The 18,061-nt window shown below is 44.2% G+C and overlaps 3 protein-coding genes and 1 long non-coding RNA gene across 5 annotated transcripts; 1 reads left to right on the forward strand and 3 right to left on the reverse strand.

Moving 5' to 3' along the window:
- Positions 1 to 1,579, reverse strand: LOC8074716. The gene has a single exon (XM_002448499.2). The coding sequence runs from the start codon at positions 1,440 to 1,442 to the stop codon at positions 339 to 341; it is 1,104 nt and encodes a 367-aa protein (XP_002448544.1). The 5' UTR covers positions 1,443 to 1,579; the 3' UTR covers positions 1 to 338.
- On the forward strand, positions 7,051 to 7,708 carry LOC110436192. Its single transcript, XR_002453932.1, has 2 exons — positions 7,051 to 7,544; positions 7,655 to 7,708. It is a non-coding gene; the product is annotated as an uncharacterized LOC110436192 (long non-coding RNA).
- On the reverse strand, positions 8,797 to 11,610 carry LOC8074717. Of its 2 annotated transcripts, XM_021462508.1 has the most exons (3): positions 10,211 to 11,610; positions 9,526 to 9,636; positions 8,797 to 9,344 (listed from the first exon to the last, which is right to left on the reverse strand). In XM_021462508.1, exons 1-3 carry the CDS (start codon positions 11,388 to 11,390, stop codon positions 9,043 to 9,045), a joined length of 1,593 nt encoding a protein of 530 aa, XP_021318183.1. In that variant the 5' UTR covers positions 11,391 to 11,610; the 3' UTR covers positions 8,797 to 9,042. The 2 variants fall into 2 exon arrangements, with proteins under 2 accessions (XP_021318183.1, XP_002448545.1); XM_002448500.2 differs by lacking the exon at positions 9,526 to 9,636 and having other exon boundaries at positions 10,211 to 11,606.
- Positions 11,977 to 15,382, reverse strand: LOC8074718. Its single transcript, XM_002448501.2, has 2 exons — positions 14,052 to 15,382; positions 11,977 to 12,536 (listed from the first exon to the last, which is right to left on the reverse strand). The coding sequence occupies exons 1-2, from the start codon at positions 15,250 to 15,252 to the stop codon at positions 12,391 to 12,393; spliced, it is 1,347 nt and encodes a 448-aa protein (XP_002448546.1). The 5' UTR covers positions 15,253 to 15,382; the 3' UTR covers positions 11,977 to 12,390.

The raw sequence follows: 18,061 nt of genomic DNA on the forward strand, positions 1-18,061 counted from the left end.
TACTTCAGTTGAAGTGATTGACACTGCATATTGATTAGTGCTTGGGTTTTGGAACAGAAGATGTGCTGTTCAAAGAGTAGGAGTAGCCGTAGCACGTAGCATGATGATTGATCTCTGGGGAGGATCAGAGTTACAGTTCGGAGAGGCAATTCAGATCTCACCAAAGTTTCTCTGGGAATTTCTTTGTTCAGATCCTAAAAACTGGACTAATAATATCGGCGCTATATTACAACGATCGGAAGCAAGGCGAGAAAATTAATACGGAGAAGAGAGAAAACAACAACAAAAAAATTCGAGACAAGGAGAATCCGATGCATTATTGCCAGCGTGGCCGCTGCCTAATCCTGTGGATCTCTCAGCACCATGGCCAGCTTCTCCGGCCTGTTCCTGCGGCCTGCTGCGACGTCCCTCTCCCTGTCGGCCTTCTTCTCCTTGGCCGGCGACGACGGCATGAACAGGTGCCCGAAGCCGAAGACATTGATCACCGGATCCACGCGTACATTGGCCGAGTAGGACCGCTCCATGCCCCTCGGCCGCGGAACACGACGCCCGATGCCCGCCGACGCCGGCGTGCTCGAGCAGCGCTCCAGGCCGCGGAACACCACGCGGCCGGACGCGCTCACGCGCGGGCTCTCCGCCGCCACCGCGGGCCGGGACGGACACGGACGAGAGGGCCCGCGCGGCCGCCACGGCCCCGCGCCCGCGCGAGGGTTCCTGTAGGAGTCCGAGGAGGACGCCGAGGACGAGGACGAGGACGAGGCGCGGGTCAGGAGCGGGAGCACGCTCGCCGCCGCTGGCTCCTGCCGCTTCAGACGAACCTGCGCGTCCGCTGCGGCGGCAGCGCTGACGTTGTCGCCGGTAGATCTTGTCCTGGACATGAGGTGGAGGAGGTTCGCCACGGGTGCCGACCGCGTCCGCAGCGGGGAACACGACGACGGCGCCGGCGGGCGGCGCGCGTTCTTGCCCGAGTCGACTGAGGACGCCGACGAGGACGACGAGGAGTCCCGCGAGAGGAGCGGCCGGAAATGCGTCTCCCGTCGCGCGTTCAGATACCCATCCGCCGCGCACTTGCTGGCGTCGCCGCCGCCGCGGCCGCTGGCAGCCTTGGGTTTCCTGGAGCTGGACACGAGGAGGAGTAGGTCGCGCCACCGGCGCCCAGCGCATCGCGGGGCACGAGGGGACGTCGGCTCGGACGCGGGCTCCTCGACCTCCAGGCACGGCGGAGGGGAGCAGGGCGCAGATGCGGGCGCCGGTCGGTGTAAAGGCACGAGCTTCCCGCCGGAGAAGAGCTCGTCGGCAGCCGAGAGCGCTGCCGCGGCGGCTGGCACGACGTGGAACTCGAACTCGTCGACGTCAGCCTCAACCGGAGCCGCTGCCGACAGTGGAGCGACGGGGCAGTGGAACGTGAAGGGATCCGGCGAGGTCACCGCTGCGGCTGCCATTACCGGGGGCGGCGGGGCATGAACGCGTGAGGTGAGGTGGCGAGCGGCAACTTTAAACTCGTGCGAGCGGCAGAGACGAGGAGAAGGAGAGCAGTTGGTTTTGGTTCGGCGGCGGCGGTGGCCGGTGGCGAGCCAGCGCGGAGTAGTTAGCTCCACCGTGTCACGGAAAGTTCCCAAGATATATGGGCGGTTTCGGGCTACCGGGTCCAACGCGCCGCCCGGGCGGACAACCCGAACCCGGGAACAGAGTATACGAGGCAACCCGCGGGCAACGAATCAAACGCTGCCCGGCGCCATTAGAGGCTTGCCGAGCGATAAGATATACGGTGATGGGTGATGCCCCGAATCGAACAGCGATCCAGCATCCGGTTGCAGCTTGTGCGTTTGCGTCTCAGTTATTAGTGCGAACAGGACGCTGCTTACTTGCACTGATCGTGATTACTTCTCTTAGAGCATCTCTAAGAGCTTGGCTAAACTTAGTAGTCAAATTCTAATGTTTAGCCATTTTGTAAAATAGATAACTTCTTAAAAAAGAAAAGGTTCACAACAGCCTTGCTATCAGATAGCTAGTGCCAGTGGTTGGCTATATATGGCCAGCGAAAATTAAGGGATAGCAAACTTTCTATTTTACAAAACCAAATAGCACATCTGTTGGAGCCTATTTTTCTACTATAGAAGTTCTAAAGGGCCTCCATAACAAGAATAGCAAAACTGTTGGAGTTGCTCTTACTCGCTACTACAGTACAAGAGCGGGCCAATTGGACAATTACTGCTTAGATTTGACATTTCCGAACCTGCCTTTAGAGCAACTCCAACAGGTATGTTATTTATGTTGTCTAGGCTATTTTTACATTTTTAAAGTAAAAATTAAACTCCAACAGATATGCTATCTGGTTTGCTAAAATAACAAGTTTGTTATTCCTAAACTTTCGCTTGTCATATATAGCATGCCGTCCTCACTAGCTATCCTATACAAAGGCTGTTGTGGAACTCTATGCTTTGAGTGAGTTTTTTATTTTACATAATGGCTAAATCTTGTAGTTTAGAATATAATTTTACCTATTCTCTTGGAGATGCTCTTAGAAAAGGAAAAAGAGTTTCCTTTATTTATTTATGAGCCATGCCAAATCCATCAACTATTTAGAAATATTTTTCTTTCAAAATAAATTAGTAGACAATATTTTCAGCTAAGCGGCCTTGTTTACTTCCACCCAAAAACTCAAATTTTTTCAAGATTCCCTGTCACATCGAATCTTTAGACGCATTCATTGAGTATTAAATATAGACGAAAATAAAAACTAATTGCACAGTTTGGTCGAAATTAACGAGATGAATTTTTTAAACCTAGTTAGCCTATGGTTAAACAATAATTATCACAAACAAACGAAAGTGCTACATTGTCGCGAAATATTTCCCTTCGCGAACTAAACAAGGCATAAGTGTGTGTGGCTATGGCGTGACTTTTGGTCGAGTGATGGAAATGCGATTCTGACGAGCAGCATGCTGTTGCATACTGTCTGATTGTCATGTGAGCTGCGCGGCACGCAGAGGACAAACATTCCGGTTAGTTAGGGTGGGAGCGCATCAATCATCACGACAGATGATACATCTCGTCGGCCTGATTACATGGGAATTGCACATGATATGAGTCTCGGCAGCCTAAACCGCACGCACTGCAGGATTTAATTCAGTGAGCCCATGCGCATTATACTAGTGGTACTCTGTATACTACCGAATACTGATCTCCATGACATAACCTTGATTTGATCATGGAGCTGAATACATTTCGCGGGGGAGATTTTGTCATCGCGGAAAATTCAGAGCGTATATGGATCGACCAGCGTCTTTCTGACGTAATTCAGGAGACAGGCAATAATAAACGCGTACTGAAGACGACTGCTACACGACCTGGGACGCCCGCTTCGCGCATGAGTTTTGCAGAAAATTCATCAGATGGAGAAACGGCCGTCTGAGATCCTAAATAATCAAGAAGTTGCTCCCAATTTGGTTACCTGTGGACAGTTACAATAATCTATCTACTAGCTTAATGAGATTGGCTCGCCTATCTCCTCTCATCGATCGGCTTGGTGCAACAAGGTTGCCAAAAGACAAAAGGAAAGACATCTAGAGCTACTAGACACCATTAGTCTCCTTTACCTGCCCATCAATCAGAACTACTCTACTACCATACCTACTGAATCAGTCAGGTACAGGCAGCAACATTAGAGAAACGCACTTCTTGGTACCATGCATGTCTCCGAACTCTAACCATCTCTTTTGTCATCGATCGTTTTATCATCAAAAAAAGGTAACAAAAACTGTACTCACGAGTCACGACGTCCCTTATTCTCTGATGTCATTCCATGCGGGCACAAAAGATCGAAAAGCTCAAGTAGAGACAGTGCCCACCCAATTCTGTCATGCACCATCCATCAGCCTCTGTGGAGTGGAGGCAAAGGCATGTGAGGGCTATGAGTGAAAAGATGCCCTGCCGTTTGGCACCCTGTGGGCTGTGGCTGCCCAGTGGCAAGAAACCAAGCTATTTGAGGCCGTTTGGAACATGGCCTAGGAGCTTATTAGCTGCCTATCAATGGCGACTTTGCTAAAGATTTCTCTCTCTGTTTATTCTATGTACAGTGCCTCATGAAAGGCCGAGAGAAAGAGAGGGCAGTATAATGTCCTGACGAAGAATGTTGGCGGACAAGGGCAACAGCAATCAGCGAAGGGCCCCCCCTGCGGCAATCATTTCCACCAGAGTGTTTTCTGTTTTCTGTCCCTAAAAAGCAGTGAACTAGCGAACTAGGAATCGAGTACTCCTCTTCAAGCCCTGTTTGGGTACTTTAGCAACTACATAACTATATCAATTAATATATCATCAACTAACTAGGCTTTAAAATTTGTCTCACAAAATACATGTAAACTGTATAATTAATTATTTATATTTATATTTAATGCTTCATGCATATATTAAAACATTCAATAAGATGGAGCCAAAAGTTTTTAGGTAGGAATTAAACAAGGCCTCAGTTTCCTCTTTTGTCAGAGATGTTTAGTTGAGGATGTTAAAGTTTAATAGGTACTGTAACATTTTTATTTTATTTGACAATTAGTATTCAATTATGGACTAATTAGTCTGAAAAGGTTTGTCTCCCAAATTATTCTCTAGCTGTGTTTTAATTTTCTTAAATAGTCTATATTTAATACTTCATGCATATGTCCAACCATTCGATACAATAGAAGTTAAAGTTTATCGGAGGAAACAGGGCCTCGGTTCTCTCATCCTCCCTATTTTCTTCTATCGAATACCCTCCCTATTTTATCTCTCTCCTCTTCCTCCTCCCTATTTTGTTAGTTTTATCTTCAGAAAATTTACTACTCACAGCCATCTGCTCAGTGCAAAAAAAAAAAGTTATTAGCCGTCAAGAGAGATGTATTAGTTGGTACGAGCATCTCAATAAATGCTATTTAAGCAGTGTTGACAAATATTTGAAACACTATACGTATATATATATTTTATTCTTGATGTATCTGTGTGGCTAATTTATTTGGTACAACTGCTCTATCATCATTAACTAACAATGATAACCGGGTATGTACGCACCCAACTAGAGTGTTGATCAGGCCAACCTTAAACTGAAGACGACAGAAGGTGACGACAAATTCATTTACTTTTTTTATTTTTGTAGATTATTATAGATGAATTTAATTTTGTGCCTGAGAGGGTAGATTGGCAGAGACGATGTGGGCGTGGCCATGTAGGATGTTTTTTTAGCAAAATGTAGGATGGTGGTTGGGGTTACGTACGTTTTGGGCTTCCATGGGTCGTTTTATCGATGCCATGCCTACAATTTTGCAGCCCACGATGTTCGCATAATATCACATTTCACCAATCATCACCCATGTTGAAATTCCTGAAAATTACCCGTGCCAAGTAAATAATGGGAAAAATAAGGAAGTTTCCATTTCAGGACTGGTTTGGCTTCACATAATTACATTTCAATCCACGCAGTTTGGGATGTATTGAGGTAAAATTTAAATTAAATAGATAAAGATGAAATTTAAATTAAACTACACCTCAATCCCTCCAAAACCATGTGGATTGGGGTGGATTTGTGTGTGCAGCCAAATAAAGCCTCAAGGTTTGCAATTAGCTCATCTAACAAGACAAAATTCGAACAACTTGAAGCTTATACAGTCAACGAACACATGTACCTCTTCCTTCTTCTGTTCGTTCAAACACATAGGTATCGATCGTTTTCAATTGGCACGGAGCTGAACTTTCCATGCAAGGCAAGCAACAACAGTAGTACGGATAAGTACTAGAGGGTCACTGAGAGTTGCGGCTCTTCCCCTCACAAAAATACTGTAGAAGCTGTAAAAAAGCTACAGTTGTAACTGCAGCCAGCACAATGGTCAATGCAGTGATGCCTCCCATCTTCATTTCCTTCCGGATCAGGTTAGCATAGTTGCCGATTTAGGTCAACAGTTGCTGTTAGACTGTTTTAAAACAGTATGCATGTGTGATGTACTGACGTTTACCTGCAAGCAAAGTTTGACAATTTTGGAGTTAGAGTTGGCGCCAACCATGCAGATCTTGACAGATTCATGGAACGACGTCAGCTCCGAGCAGTAGTTGGGCTAAACAACTGAAACTCTGTGTGGTCATAATCTCAAACAAGAAGTTGGCTTAAGAAGCTAGAGATAAATCTCCATGCGCACTGCCTTGTAAAAGGGGGCAGTAATAGCAGCAATAATGTATACACTCCAGTGCAGCACAATCGTACAGTATAAATACAAGGGAAGGAAGAGGTGTGACGTAGGCGTGCAGGTCGACGCTGACGGAGTCTGTAGACATGAGGAGAGGAGGTGTGGTGTGACACGGCTCCCACACTACCGACTCCTCGCCGCGGAGAACATGCGAAAATCGGGTCAAGAGGGTTCGCCACATCATATGGGCCAAACTGCCTCGGCCTGGCCCAGCCACAGCTCCAAGCCAGTCACAGTCACAGTTGTGGCTGGAATGCTGGATGGTGGATCAATGCGGTGTGTTAGCGTTAGCCCACCGTGTTTCAGTTATGTCATGGCACAATAGTTAGCTCATCCGACACTCTCCTTAAAAAAAGCTAGCTCATCCACCAGTGCAAAGTTTGAACAACATGAGACCTTATTTAGATAAAAAACCTTTTGGATTAGAACACTATAGTATTTTTATTTGTATCTAGCAATTAGTATATAACTTTAGGCCCAAAAGATTCATCTTACAAATTATAGACAAACTGTGCAATTAAGTTTTTTTTATCCATATTTAATGTTCTATGCTTGTGCCACAAGATTCGGTACGATGGAAAATCTTAAAAAGTTTTTGGATTTTGGGTGGAACTAAACAAGACCTCAAGCTTATAGTCAACATAGCTACAGTATAGTACTCCTTTTTTTAAAAAAAAAAATTCTGTTCATTCAAAAACGTAGGTATCGCTTTCAATTAGCACAGGGACCTGAACTTTGCTTGCAACGCAAGCGACAACAATGGTACGTACTGCTAATAAGTAGTTGAGTCCTGAAACAGTTTTCTGAAGGTATCCATCGACTGCTTAGTTTTATCCATGAAACTAGTTTATCTAATGGGCCAGGTTAGCGACCGATTTCGATGAACGTTGTTGCAAACATTCAGTCCTGCCAGAATAGGTACGTTTCACGTTATCTGCATAGTAGCAAAGAGTTGACACCTGCTCTAACTGAAAGAAACTAGAACAGGAAGACGTTCAGCAGAACGAGAGCCTTCCTTGTGCACTGCTGCTGTCTCCCTCGTTCTTCCTTGATAAGCTGTCATACAGATATCCTGCAACATATGGAGAAATCTTTCTCGGTTTCATCTTCATAATCCTGTTCATATTCGTTGTCGCTATCATCTTCAGCAGAGCGGGATTTGAGACAAGCCACAGCTTTGGCACAATCTATTCTATCAGCATACCACTTCACAAGGTCAATATCTCTGTCAGGATCGAAAAACCTGTAGTCCACGTCAATCAGCGTTGGGCAAGAAACTTGTTCGTCTTGCAAAGGAATGCAACAAGCCTGTGCCAGATGGATATAAATGTGGCAGTAAGTTCTTAAATGTATTCTTTTCATCATAAATACTTGTCTTACTATACATGTACTATATATGCAAGAAATGTTCATACTAATTTTACACAATTCTTATTGATGTTTAGGTTGGACTGTTCTGCCAGATTGGGCTACTCATCCGCCAATTTTTTTTTTTTTTTGAAAGAAAACTGGAGGGGCTTGTGCCCCTACAGTACTTTGTTAACTTAGGTAAAGAAGTACAGAACAGAAAACATAACTAGGGATTCAGAAAGGAAGACAGCGGGACTAGGAAACAAAAAAGGAGAAAAATAAGACTCGGCCTACAACCGCTAGGAACCAGGCTAACCGCCGCCACCAGCTGAGGCACATCCATGAGTTGTGATGAAAACATTCTTGTAATTTGTAACCCATGGAGGAATAATGAAATAATAAGTGTTGGTAAAGTATTTAATTGTTGAGAGTTGATAAGTGTTCAATTATTCGGGCACCAAAAAAAGCAAAAGGAATTTTGGGTGTATCTTGAGCTGCTCTATCAATTTGATCTGAAGAGCATAAAGACTGCATGATGATGAGTTGAAATCCACCCTAGGGATGAATGATTTCCTTTGTTATCCTTTTCTTGTCGAAGAAATATGAGACATAGACCCATATCATCGCACCAAAATGATTTTTCATCCCTGGATCATTGTAAATATACTGAGCGAGGGTAGTCATCCCCATCCCGCCAATGCCAACAATTAATGTTTTTTAATACTGTAGTATCCTCGCTGCAGTCTAGATGAAGAAGGGATTTGGTAGTTGTGTGCTCACTACAAGAAAAACATTAATTATCTTAGAGCTAGAACTGTGTCAAACAGTCTAGATGAACGAGCAAGAGGTCTATTTTGTTCATTTACTGAACTAAAGTTTAGCCCCCTTTAGTCACCCCTTAAGGGACTAGAGGACTAAAACACACTTTGTTTGCAATTTTAGGGACTAAAAGACGCCAAAAGGGAGGGACTAAACTTTAGTCCCATGGAATGAAACAGACAAGTATCCTATATTTGGTAGTTAGGTCTGGAGCTTTTAATGTGGGCCTATCACTTTGAGATTCTTGGAAACTGAGGAAAAGCACCGTGTGTATCATCATTTAAATATTTTAGATACCATAATTTCAAAATTACGTAAGTTTAATTAATCAATGTTGCATGCTACTAGTATAAAAGACCAAATCTCTTCTTCATCTAGATTGCAGTGAGGATAATATTATAAAAAAATTAATTATCGCTGCCATCTATATAACTTTTGATTAATTTGATATCGTTCGAACGTTCTTGTACATTAATGGAAGTCTCATTTAAATATTTTGGATACCACAATTCCAAAATTAAGTAAATTTAATTAATCAATGTTGTATGCCAACTATATATACTAGTACTAGTATAAAAGATCAAATCTCTTCACCCAGTCTGACTATGCCGCTGCCAAGTTTGGAAACTCATGGCGTGGTCCCTAATTCATCTTCATTTACCCATCAGGCATATCGCCTGCAATAAACTTCAATATCTTCCTCGGCTATATCTTCATCATTTGTGTTCCCGTTTTTCAAGCCCAGCTTGGAATAAATAGCTTCAGCACGATCTATCTTATCAGCATACCACTTCACAAGGTCAATGTCTCTGTCAGGATCGAAAAACCTGTAGTCCACGTCAATGGTGGTTGGGCAATCACGGTCATCCTCAGTTTCATCTGTCTTGTGTGGATGCCCTCCGAAGTGCTCCTCACCATTTGGATGATCAATTTTTCTCTTGATCCTCGCACAAGCATAACAATTATCTGCGTTTGTCCACAAGCAGGATTAGAGACAGAATCTGCCACTGAAATACCCCAAGAAAAAAGGAACTTCACATCATAAATTTTGCAAACAGGACATGGTACTATCAGGTTGTACAAAACAAATGCATCTCTAGGTTGCAATACTCTACATTATTAAAAATAGACAGATTGCAATGCATACCGTGTAGATCCCAAAATCTTTTGCTCAACATACAAGGCAAACACTGCTGCATATCAATCAGCCTAAACCTGTTATTGGTTTTTTTTCCTTTGCAGAACCATCGTGTTTGTTCTGGCATTAAGCAAGATTCATAAGAAGATTTCATCTACTCCGTCTATTCCAAATTATACTTCGATCAAGTTTATAGAAAAATGCACCAACATCTGTACAATCAAATCAGTTTAATTGAATTCTCCATAAATATGCTTTGATAGTGCATTTATTTGAACTTGTAGATGGTAACATAATTTTGTGAAAACATAGTCAAAGTTAGAAAAGTTTGACTTGGAACAGAGAAAGTACCAACCAACAATGAGTCTTATTTGTGGAACTAATCAAACTGGGAACAAACGAGGAACAGAGAAATAGATGCAACAAAATTAGGGAACTAATAGAAGCTTTACCAGGTTTAACTGGTATATTATGCACAGAACATGCAGCTTAACACAGAATCCGCTAGCCAGTCGTAAAGGAACACCCAATCTACTAATCATATAGGAACGTTAATAACAGGAATGGCCCTGCATATTGCATTTGCAAAGCAGACAAGCAAGCAAGCACGATATGTTGCCCTAGGTGGTCAGGTGGTGCTCAACTTGTAGTAATGTATATGGCGAAAAAGGATCTGAGATTAAAAAAAACATACCAACATGATTTGATGGTTGTGCGCATCCAAGCATGCAGCAGGAGGTGATGGCTTCTTCAGAACAGTTTCTGGTTGCTGGATTATGAGCTTCAGCAAAGAAGCAAACTGGAATCTGGCTTTGGGTTTGTTTGCCCTTTGGCCAGGCCATGAAATTGATGTGAAAATATTGGTCCATGCCACAGCAATCCCCAGCCTCCACGATGCTTTGGCCATAGATAATATGAAGGCGGTATCGTGCCCCAGTTTGACGAGCAAACTTGCGCAGTGCCGCATCTGCAATGTCGATAAACATTTGGTAGGCGATCCTACAGCACCTCCTCCTCTCGGCGATGATTCGGCCGATTCTTATGGTCAGCTCTCGAGAACATGGCTGCTGCGGCAGTGCATCTGGCAGCGGGAGAGGCTGAAGCATGGCGGAGAGGCGCAGGATGTCATGCGAGGAGAGCCTACGCCGGCCTGCAGCAAGCAGCGAGAGCACATCGCGCTCCACAGGTGGCAGCACCGAGGTGACGAAGCTCGTGAGGGCGGAAGGTGTTGGGTGCCGCGCCGCCTGGGCAGCCACCTGGAACGGAACGGCTTCCAATCCCGTGCGGCCGATCGGCACTGCCCCGCGTGCGGAGGCGGAGGCGCCATGGAGGGCGGCAAGGGAGAGGGCGAGGTGCCAGAGGGCGTCGTCGTGGGAAAGATCAGGGCACTGGTGGCAGAGGTAGGCGACCAATCCATCGAGGGACCGGTGGGACAGGCGGCTTATACCCTCGGTGCTGACGAAGTCGACATCGATGGGGTCGGCGCGGAAGGGGAAGGCGGCGGCGTACCAGACGGAATTGAGGATGATGTTGTGGACGGGGTGGAGTGGACCGTAGCAGTGCCCACCGAGAAGGAGGCCACGCGCGAGGGTGGTCCGGAGCTCGGCGGCGGGCAGCCGGGAGATGGCGTCGATGTAGTAGCCGCGGATGAGACCCAGCAGGAACGGACGCACGGCTCGAGCATCTCGTGTCGTCCTCCGTAGATCAGACTTCGTCTCCTTGGTGACCTGCTGCTGCCGATTCGGAAGAGAGGTTTTGCAATGGGCGGCCCGATCGTAGGAGGACGAACCGGAAGAGGATTCGGAGTGCCCCGAACCCAGATTAGCACGGAGGCGGCGACGGCGGCGGCGGCTACGATTACGCCGGCCAGCCATGGCCTAGCTCCTGATTTCGCACGCCTTATTATTTTCCTTTTATTTTAAGCCTTCTTATTCTTATTTTCTTTTATTCTGCAGATCAGAGTTCTCCTCGGTGACATGCTGCTGTCGATTTGGAACAGGAATCAGGGCCTTTAGCGTGGAAGCGGCGACGACGCCTGCTACGATTTTGCTACGCCGGCCAGCCATGCCCTAGCTCCTTTTGACTCGCCCAGGCTCCTGTCCTCACACCATCAGAACATATGGCACGTTACTGATTTTCCATGACAGTCCATTAACATACGATTAAATTTTAATTAGTACTTGGACTACTTTCAGTCCGGAAGGGGAAGTTCCTGTCAATTATCAGTAACACTGCAGTTTCGATTTTTATTGCCAACGCATAAACATGTTTTGATTAACATGATTGTGCACTGTGCAGGCATGCAAGAGCAGCTCCACAGCTAAATTTTTCAGCTTACCTGCTTGTGAGTTTTTGCGAAGCAAATTTGCATAAGAATCAACAGTACATCATGTTTCCTATATCTGGGAATAGCCGAATGTAGTAATAGTGTCCCATTCGAACATCACAAGGAGCAGGACATTTCCATGCGCCTATCAACCTCATGCACTCATGCTAGGAAATGTAGCATGTCTGTTAATGATAAGTAGGCCCAAAACAAGGGGAACAGAAAACTGGGCGCAGAACCAAACACTACTCTTGTTATTGATTACTATATACATGATCGGAGAAATAGTCTGCATTATCAACCAACTCATGACAACAAGAGAGATAAGCACCACGGTAGCTGCAGTGTTCTATTCTATTTTGAAAAACAACCCAGTAGGTCTACCATCGCACTTGCTTAGTCGCTTCCACCAAGACACCCAAACAATCCCTATGGTTTATCTTCCGGGTTCCAAAGATTAACAGCATGGCACCACTCCTAACAGCCAAACTCAATGATCCGTGCTCTCCCTCCACAAGTAATTTGCAAAAGCCCTGTCTCTATCAGCATCAAAAAAGATAGTCTACATCCAAGGGAATTGGAAAATCATTGCCACAATCGACTTCATCCTCTTGAAATTCACGGCCACCAAGGTATTTATCATAAAAGGGGTGCACCACCTTCTTCCTGTTGCTCTCACAAGCAAAGCAGCAGCCTAAGAAGAATTTGAAAGAAAGGTGAGTAACTGTTGTTTGGTTACAACTTCTCAAGCATGCACTGAAGCAGGAAATGAAATTGAAAAGTGCTCCCTCCATTCCATATTGTAAGTCATTTTGACCTTTTTAGATAGATAAATTTACTATGCATCTAGAAATAGCGTATATCTTAGGTTCATAGCAAAAACTATGCACCTAGAAAAGCCAAAACGATTTACGATTTGGAACAGATGAGTATCATTGAACCATATTTGCACATAGATAAGGATAAAGCATGTTGCTGATATGAATATGTCAAATGAAGAACGATATTAGAATCTGATAAACAATCAAAAGTAGCCATGTGTACTGTCAACAAGTTCATAATCAAATCAATTCTGCAGGCGCACAAAACTGAAGGGCCTAAGGAATGGAATACTAATATAATAAGGCAATATTTAGCAAGCTTGCAATGTGGCTTAATTCAAGTGAGGACAGGGGAAGTATATATCATATTCAAGGGAATTATTTGTAGCTGGAAAATGATGGTACTGGAAGCTACTAGTGGAACGAGTCAATCAGTAGACAGCAGAGCATTTGACTCAGCTGCTTCAAAGTAAGCCTGAAATATGGGAGGAACACACCAGAAAATATGCTAATTGGTGAGTGAATACTTGGATCAGAAAAGTTTTCAGTTGTTCAGTGAAGCAAGCAGACAACACTTCACTGTGGACACTCTGGACAAAGAAAGGATATTTCATCTGTAAAATAGATGCACCCTGGCTAATTGACATTTCAAACTAAAGAGGACCAAGAACATCAACATTTGTACGAACAGCAAATGCTCCTTGAAAGTAAAAAACTTGAATAAAGCATACCCAATAAATAAAAATATAAACTGTCACCCAGTCAGGCAGTCACAAATACTTGACGCTTTAGACAATGTCCAGTCAAACTCAAGAAAATTAAATGTCTAGCACAAAACGTTATGTGTACTAAAGTCATCAAAATAGTTTTCATACTGTTTCTTTTTTATAGATGTATTCCAAAAGAATTATTGGTCCATGCTAGGTTTTGGAGAATGTGTTCTCCAAAACATTATGACTGGAGCGGGTATATGAAGTAGTGATATGGGTATGTACAATAAAAGGAACACCAAATGTTTAAGGCAGCAGAGAAACACCAAGAATCATATTTATCCCTCTGCAAAAACAATAAGGGAGCAACTTGTACAGAAATTATCATCCAAATAAGGTGATGACCAAAATTGCATTATGGTGATTGACTGACAATAAAGAAGCCCCGGATGGAGCATTGCATTATGTGGCAGTTCTCCTATCTGAATGGTTGCTTTCAACTCTGGTAAGGATAATGAATACTTATTTGGGCATAACAGTAACTAAATAAAAGAATAATATAATAAATCAAGTTCATGCTGGTAGTTGCCTGCCATGCTTCACACAGATACAACATTGTGTTCCATTCATGTAAACACGAATCAAAAATTGAATTGTTTCACAGAGGAGGGGGCATACCAATGTCTGTGACTGGATCAACTGGCACGCATAGGTGGATATCAGTCTCATCACAAGAAAGAATAACTGCCTCAGTGAAGAAGAGCACAGGAGTGCCTACTCGAGAACCAGAGCCGTCGTGGCACGCCAGGAAATTGATGTGGTAGCAGTTCTTTAGTCCCTCCTCCTTTAGCAGATTAGAGCCACACACGGAATGAAGCGTCAGCTGTTGACCAGACCGTTGAGTGTATTCTTGAAGTGCCATGTTGGCAACATTGACCATCTGTTTTCCTATGCCCTTGAATTGCTGCCTCTGAGATGCAATACAGTCAAGGACTCGTGCGCTTAGCATGAGAGGCGCCACAAAAGGTCCATTTGGTGATGACGGCATCAGCACTTTGGAGAGGTAGTTGATGTGCCGAGTTGCGAGCGCATGCTTCATGATCAAGAGCTGAACAATGTTGTGTTGCCCGTTGATAGAAGGTAACGCTGATGATGCGAAGTCAGTAAAGGCTGTGGGATCGGGGTGTTGTGCAACCAAGGCGGCCAGATGAAAAGCGGCATGGCCCTGAGACGCGACGACACGCAGCGCGCTTGATTTGCTGACCCCGTTTGCCAGTGCGAGGGCAGCGGTGATGTCAGCGCTAGAGAAGAGCCGCCACAGAGTATCACCGTTGGAGAGGGAGGGGCACAGGTGGCGGAGGGCGGCCACGAGCCCGTCGAGAGAGCGGTGGCAGATACGGGCAATGCCGTCGGTGCTGAGCAGTGCGTTGGCCTCATCTTCGTTGTCGATGCCGGCGGGCCGCCGGACGGGAAAGGCGGTGCCGTACCAGATGGAGTTGACGACGATGTTGTGGACGGGGTGGAGTGGACCGAAGCAGTGGCCACCGACGAAGAGGCCCCGCGCGAGGCCGGTGGTCCTCCTGAACTCGGTTGGGGGCAACCGCGAGATGGCGTCGAGGTAGAAGCGGTGGATCATGTCCAGCAGCCTCCGCCTCATGGCCCTCTTGTCCGACTGAGTCCAAGCCTCATCGTCGTCGTCGTCCTGGAGCGGTTGAAACCCAGAGAGAGGGGATTTGTGATGGGAGGTGGCCGGGTCGGTGGATGTACCGGAAGGGAAAGAGGACAAGGATGTCGGGTCCGTGTCGGTCGGCGAGTCTTCGGCAGGCGTCGCCGCCACCTTAGCGACCCGGCCGGAGGGGCGTCTACGCCGGCGAGCCATAGGAGCGGAGATGTGGAAGCTGCAATTGGGAATTTGGGACGATTTCGATTTCGGCTTTCGTACCGGGGAGAGGCAGTGGGGGCTGCCCTAGGCTATTTGGGCATGTTTGGAATTGGAACGATGAAAATTTTATCTGTTTCTATGTCTTTTCAAATAAAATAAAATTATTTCATACGAAATTTCTATAGAATATTTATAAAAAAAATCTGCGTTTCAAACATTTCTTGATCAGAATGAGCAGCTCCTCCTCCTTGGTTGTATAAAGTGTGTTGCTTATTTGGACTATCAGTTTCAAAACCAAAATACTTGAAACCGTGAATGCTCACGTAAATTCGCTTGAAGTTGAAGCATTGCACAATCCACAAATCAAGATCCATGTCACATATGTTTTGTCCAGGTGTCAATCTCACAATTTAAATAATTGATATGATTATCATCAATAACCTCTTTCAACCAAAACTTGGCTCGGCTATAAATCAAACCCAACATTTTAGACCAAAATTTGATCATGTTTCTAAAGCTGCACAGGCAAATATGTTTTTGGGCCTTGGTGGCGTAAACAGGTTAGTGTGTTTGGGCCCATCGGAGAGCGGTGGCTATTGGGCCGTGAACATGTGGTTAGACAGCCTCAGGCTGGCCCAATGGAACCTAGATGGATCAATGCTATGTAGTAGCCTACCATATTGATAAAAAAAAAACCCTGATTTCTCCCTTGATGCTAGGTACTGTTCATATGGTATTAACTAAGTAGATTTGAGTTAGAGCGTATGATCAATTTAGTTCATCTGAAATTTCTATATGATATTTATAAATTTCTGCGTTTCAAGTAGTTACTAACCATGTATTGCTTATTTGGACTATCAATTTCAGAATCAAAATACTTTTGATAAACCGTGAATGCTCTTGTAAATTCGCTTGAAGCATTGCACTCCCTATAGTCAAATCTACAAATCAAGATCCCTATAGTTCATCTGAAATTTCTATATGATATTTATAAAAAAAAATCTGCGTTTCAAATAGTTACTAACCAGAATGAGTAGCTGCCGCTCGTTGGTAGTATTAAATGTGTTGCTTATTTGGACTATCAGCTTTAAAGGCCTTGTTTAGTTCCTAACTCAAAAAGTTTTCACTCATCTCATCAAATCTTTAAGCACATGTATGAAGTATTAAATATAAATAAAAAATAAATTAATTAAACAGTTTGGATGGAAATTACGAGACGAATTTTTTAAGCCTAGTTAGTTTATGATCAACCTTAAGGGCTTATGCTAATGATGAATTAATTAGGTTTAATAAATTTGTCTCGTAGTTTCCAAGCGAGTTATATAATTAGTTTTTTTTATTAGTATTCAAATACCCCTTTCGACATCCTACGAAACATCCTATGTGAAAAAAAAATTCGGACTCCAACTAAACAAGGCCAAAATCAAAATACTTTGATAAATCATGAATGCTTCCGGAATTTTGCTTGAATCATTGCACTCCCTATAGTCAAATCTACAAATCAAGATCTAGTCACCTAAGCTTTGTCCACATGTCAATCTCACAGTTAAAATAGTTGACATGATTATCATCATTCGTCAATAACCTCTTTCAACCTAAATTTTGGCTTGGCTATAAACCAAACCAAAACATTTTAGACTAAAATTTGATGAAGCTTCTGAAGGTGCATAAGAAAATTTGGTGGCGCATGCTGGGTAGTGTTCGAGCCGACCGGACAGCGGTGGCTATGGGCCATGAACATGTTGTTAAACAGCCTCAGGCTAGCCCTAGTACGCAGTTGGGCCTAGATAGATCAATGCTATGGAGTAGCCCACCATGTTTCTGTTGTGATGATTTATTATTTTTCTCTTGATTTCTCACTTGATGCTAGGTACTATTCATATTCTGCTCAAGAAAAGGTACTGTTCGTATGGTACTATTATTATATTATTATTATGGGAGCACCCAAATCCCCAATGACAAGTGCTTGTACATGAATTCATCTTCCTGAAAATAATTCGTACACCAAACAACCATAGCTAGACAAAGGGGCCTCTAGCTAAAAATTTATCAAAGTTAGATCTCTAATGCATCGAACAGGAGGGCTAATGGCTGGGGTCAGTTTTAGACAATTTTTCAACTAGTTATTAGCAAACTAGCCAGCAAACCACATCGTCTAATTTGGTTAATTTTTAGCCTTAACCAGTAACTAGCACCATGTGTATCTAAAAAAGGCCAAACACTCCTCATTTCTGGTGTTCGCAGTTACCTCATCATCTACAACCACAATGTTTATAAAACTTGAGGCATACAGTCAGCGCAAGTATGGTTTCAGTTAGTCTGGAGAGCTGAGCTGGGTATTCCATACAAGGCAAGCAATTGATACAGCTGCATCCTAATAGTGTTTTGAACCTACGCATTGGTAAAATTTCTCCATGAAATCATTTTATAAGCAATCCGGATGGTCAACTCGTCGAATTCCTCACGCCTTCCTGGAGGTTAGCTGACCGTTTGGATAATCAGGAAGTGCAAAAATATTGACAGGATGTGCACGTGTGACGTTACTTGAAGGAAGAATTTGACAACTGGACAGATGCTGCCAAACAGGCAGATTTTGACCAGATTCAGAGAAACATCAGTCACGCGCTATTTCAGCATGTGCTAAATTTGTACTCACAGTCTTATCTGAAATTCACGAGGGAAGTTGCCTCGAGGCCTCACGCTTTAATGACTTGAAGAAGGGGGCAGTAACAGTGCCATGTCCAGTGTCCTAATGGAAGTGGCAAAACGGGAAGAAGCAGCTCTAAATCCTGATGTGTTTTCAGCA

This window comes from Sorghum bicolor, chromosome 6, assembly GCF_000003195.3.
Source record: "Sorghum bicolor cultivar BTx623 chromosome 6, Sorghum_bicolor_NCBIv3, whole genome shotgun sequence".
In the NCBI taxonomy this organism is placed as follows: Eukaryota; Viridiplantae; Streptophyta; class Magnoliopsida; order Poales; family Poaceae; genus Sorghum; species Sorghum bicolor.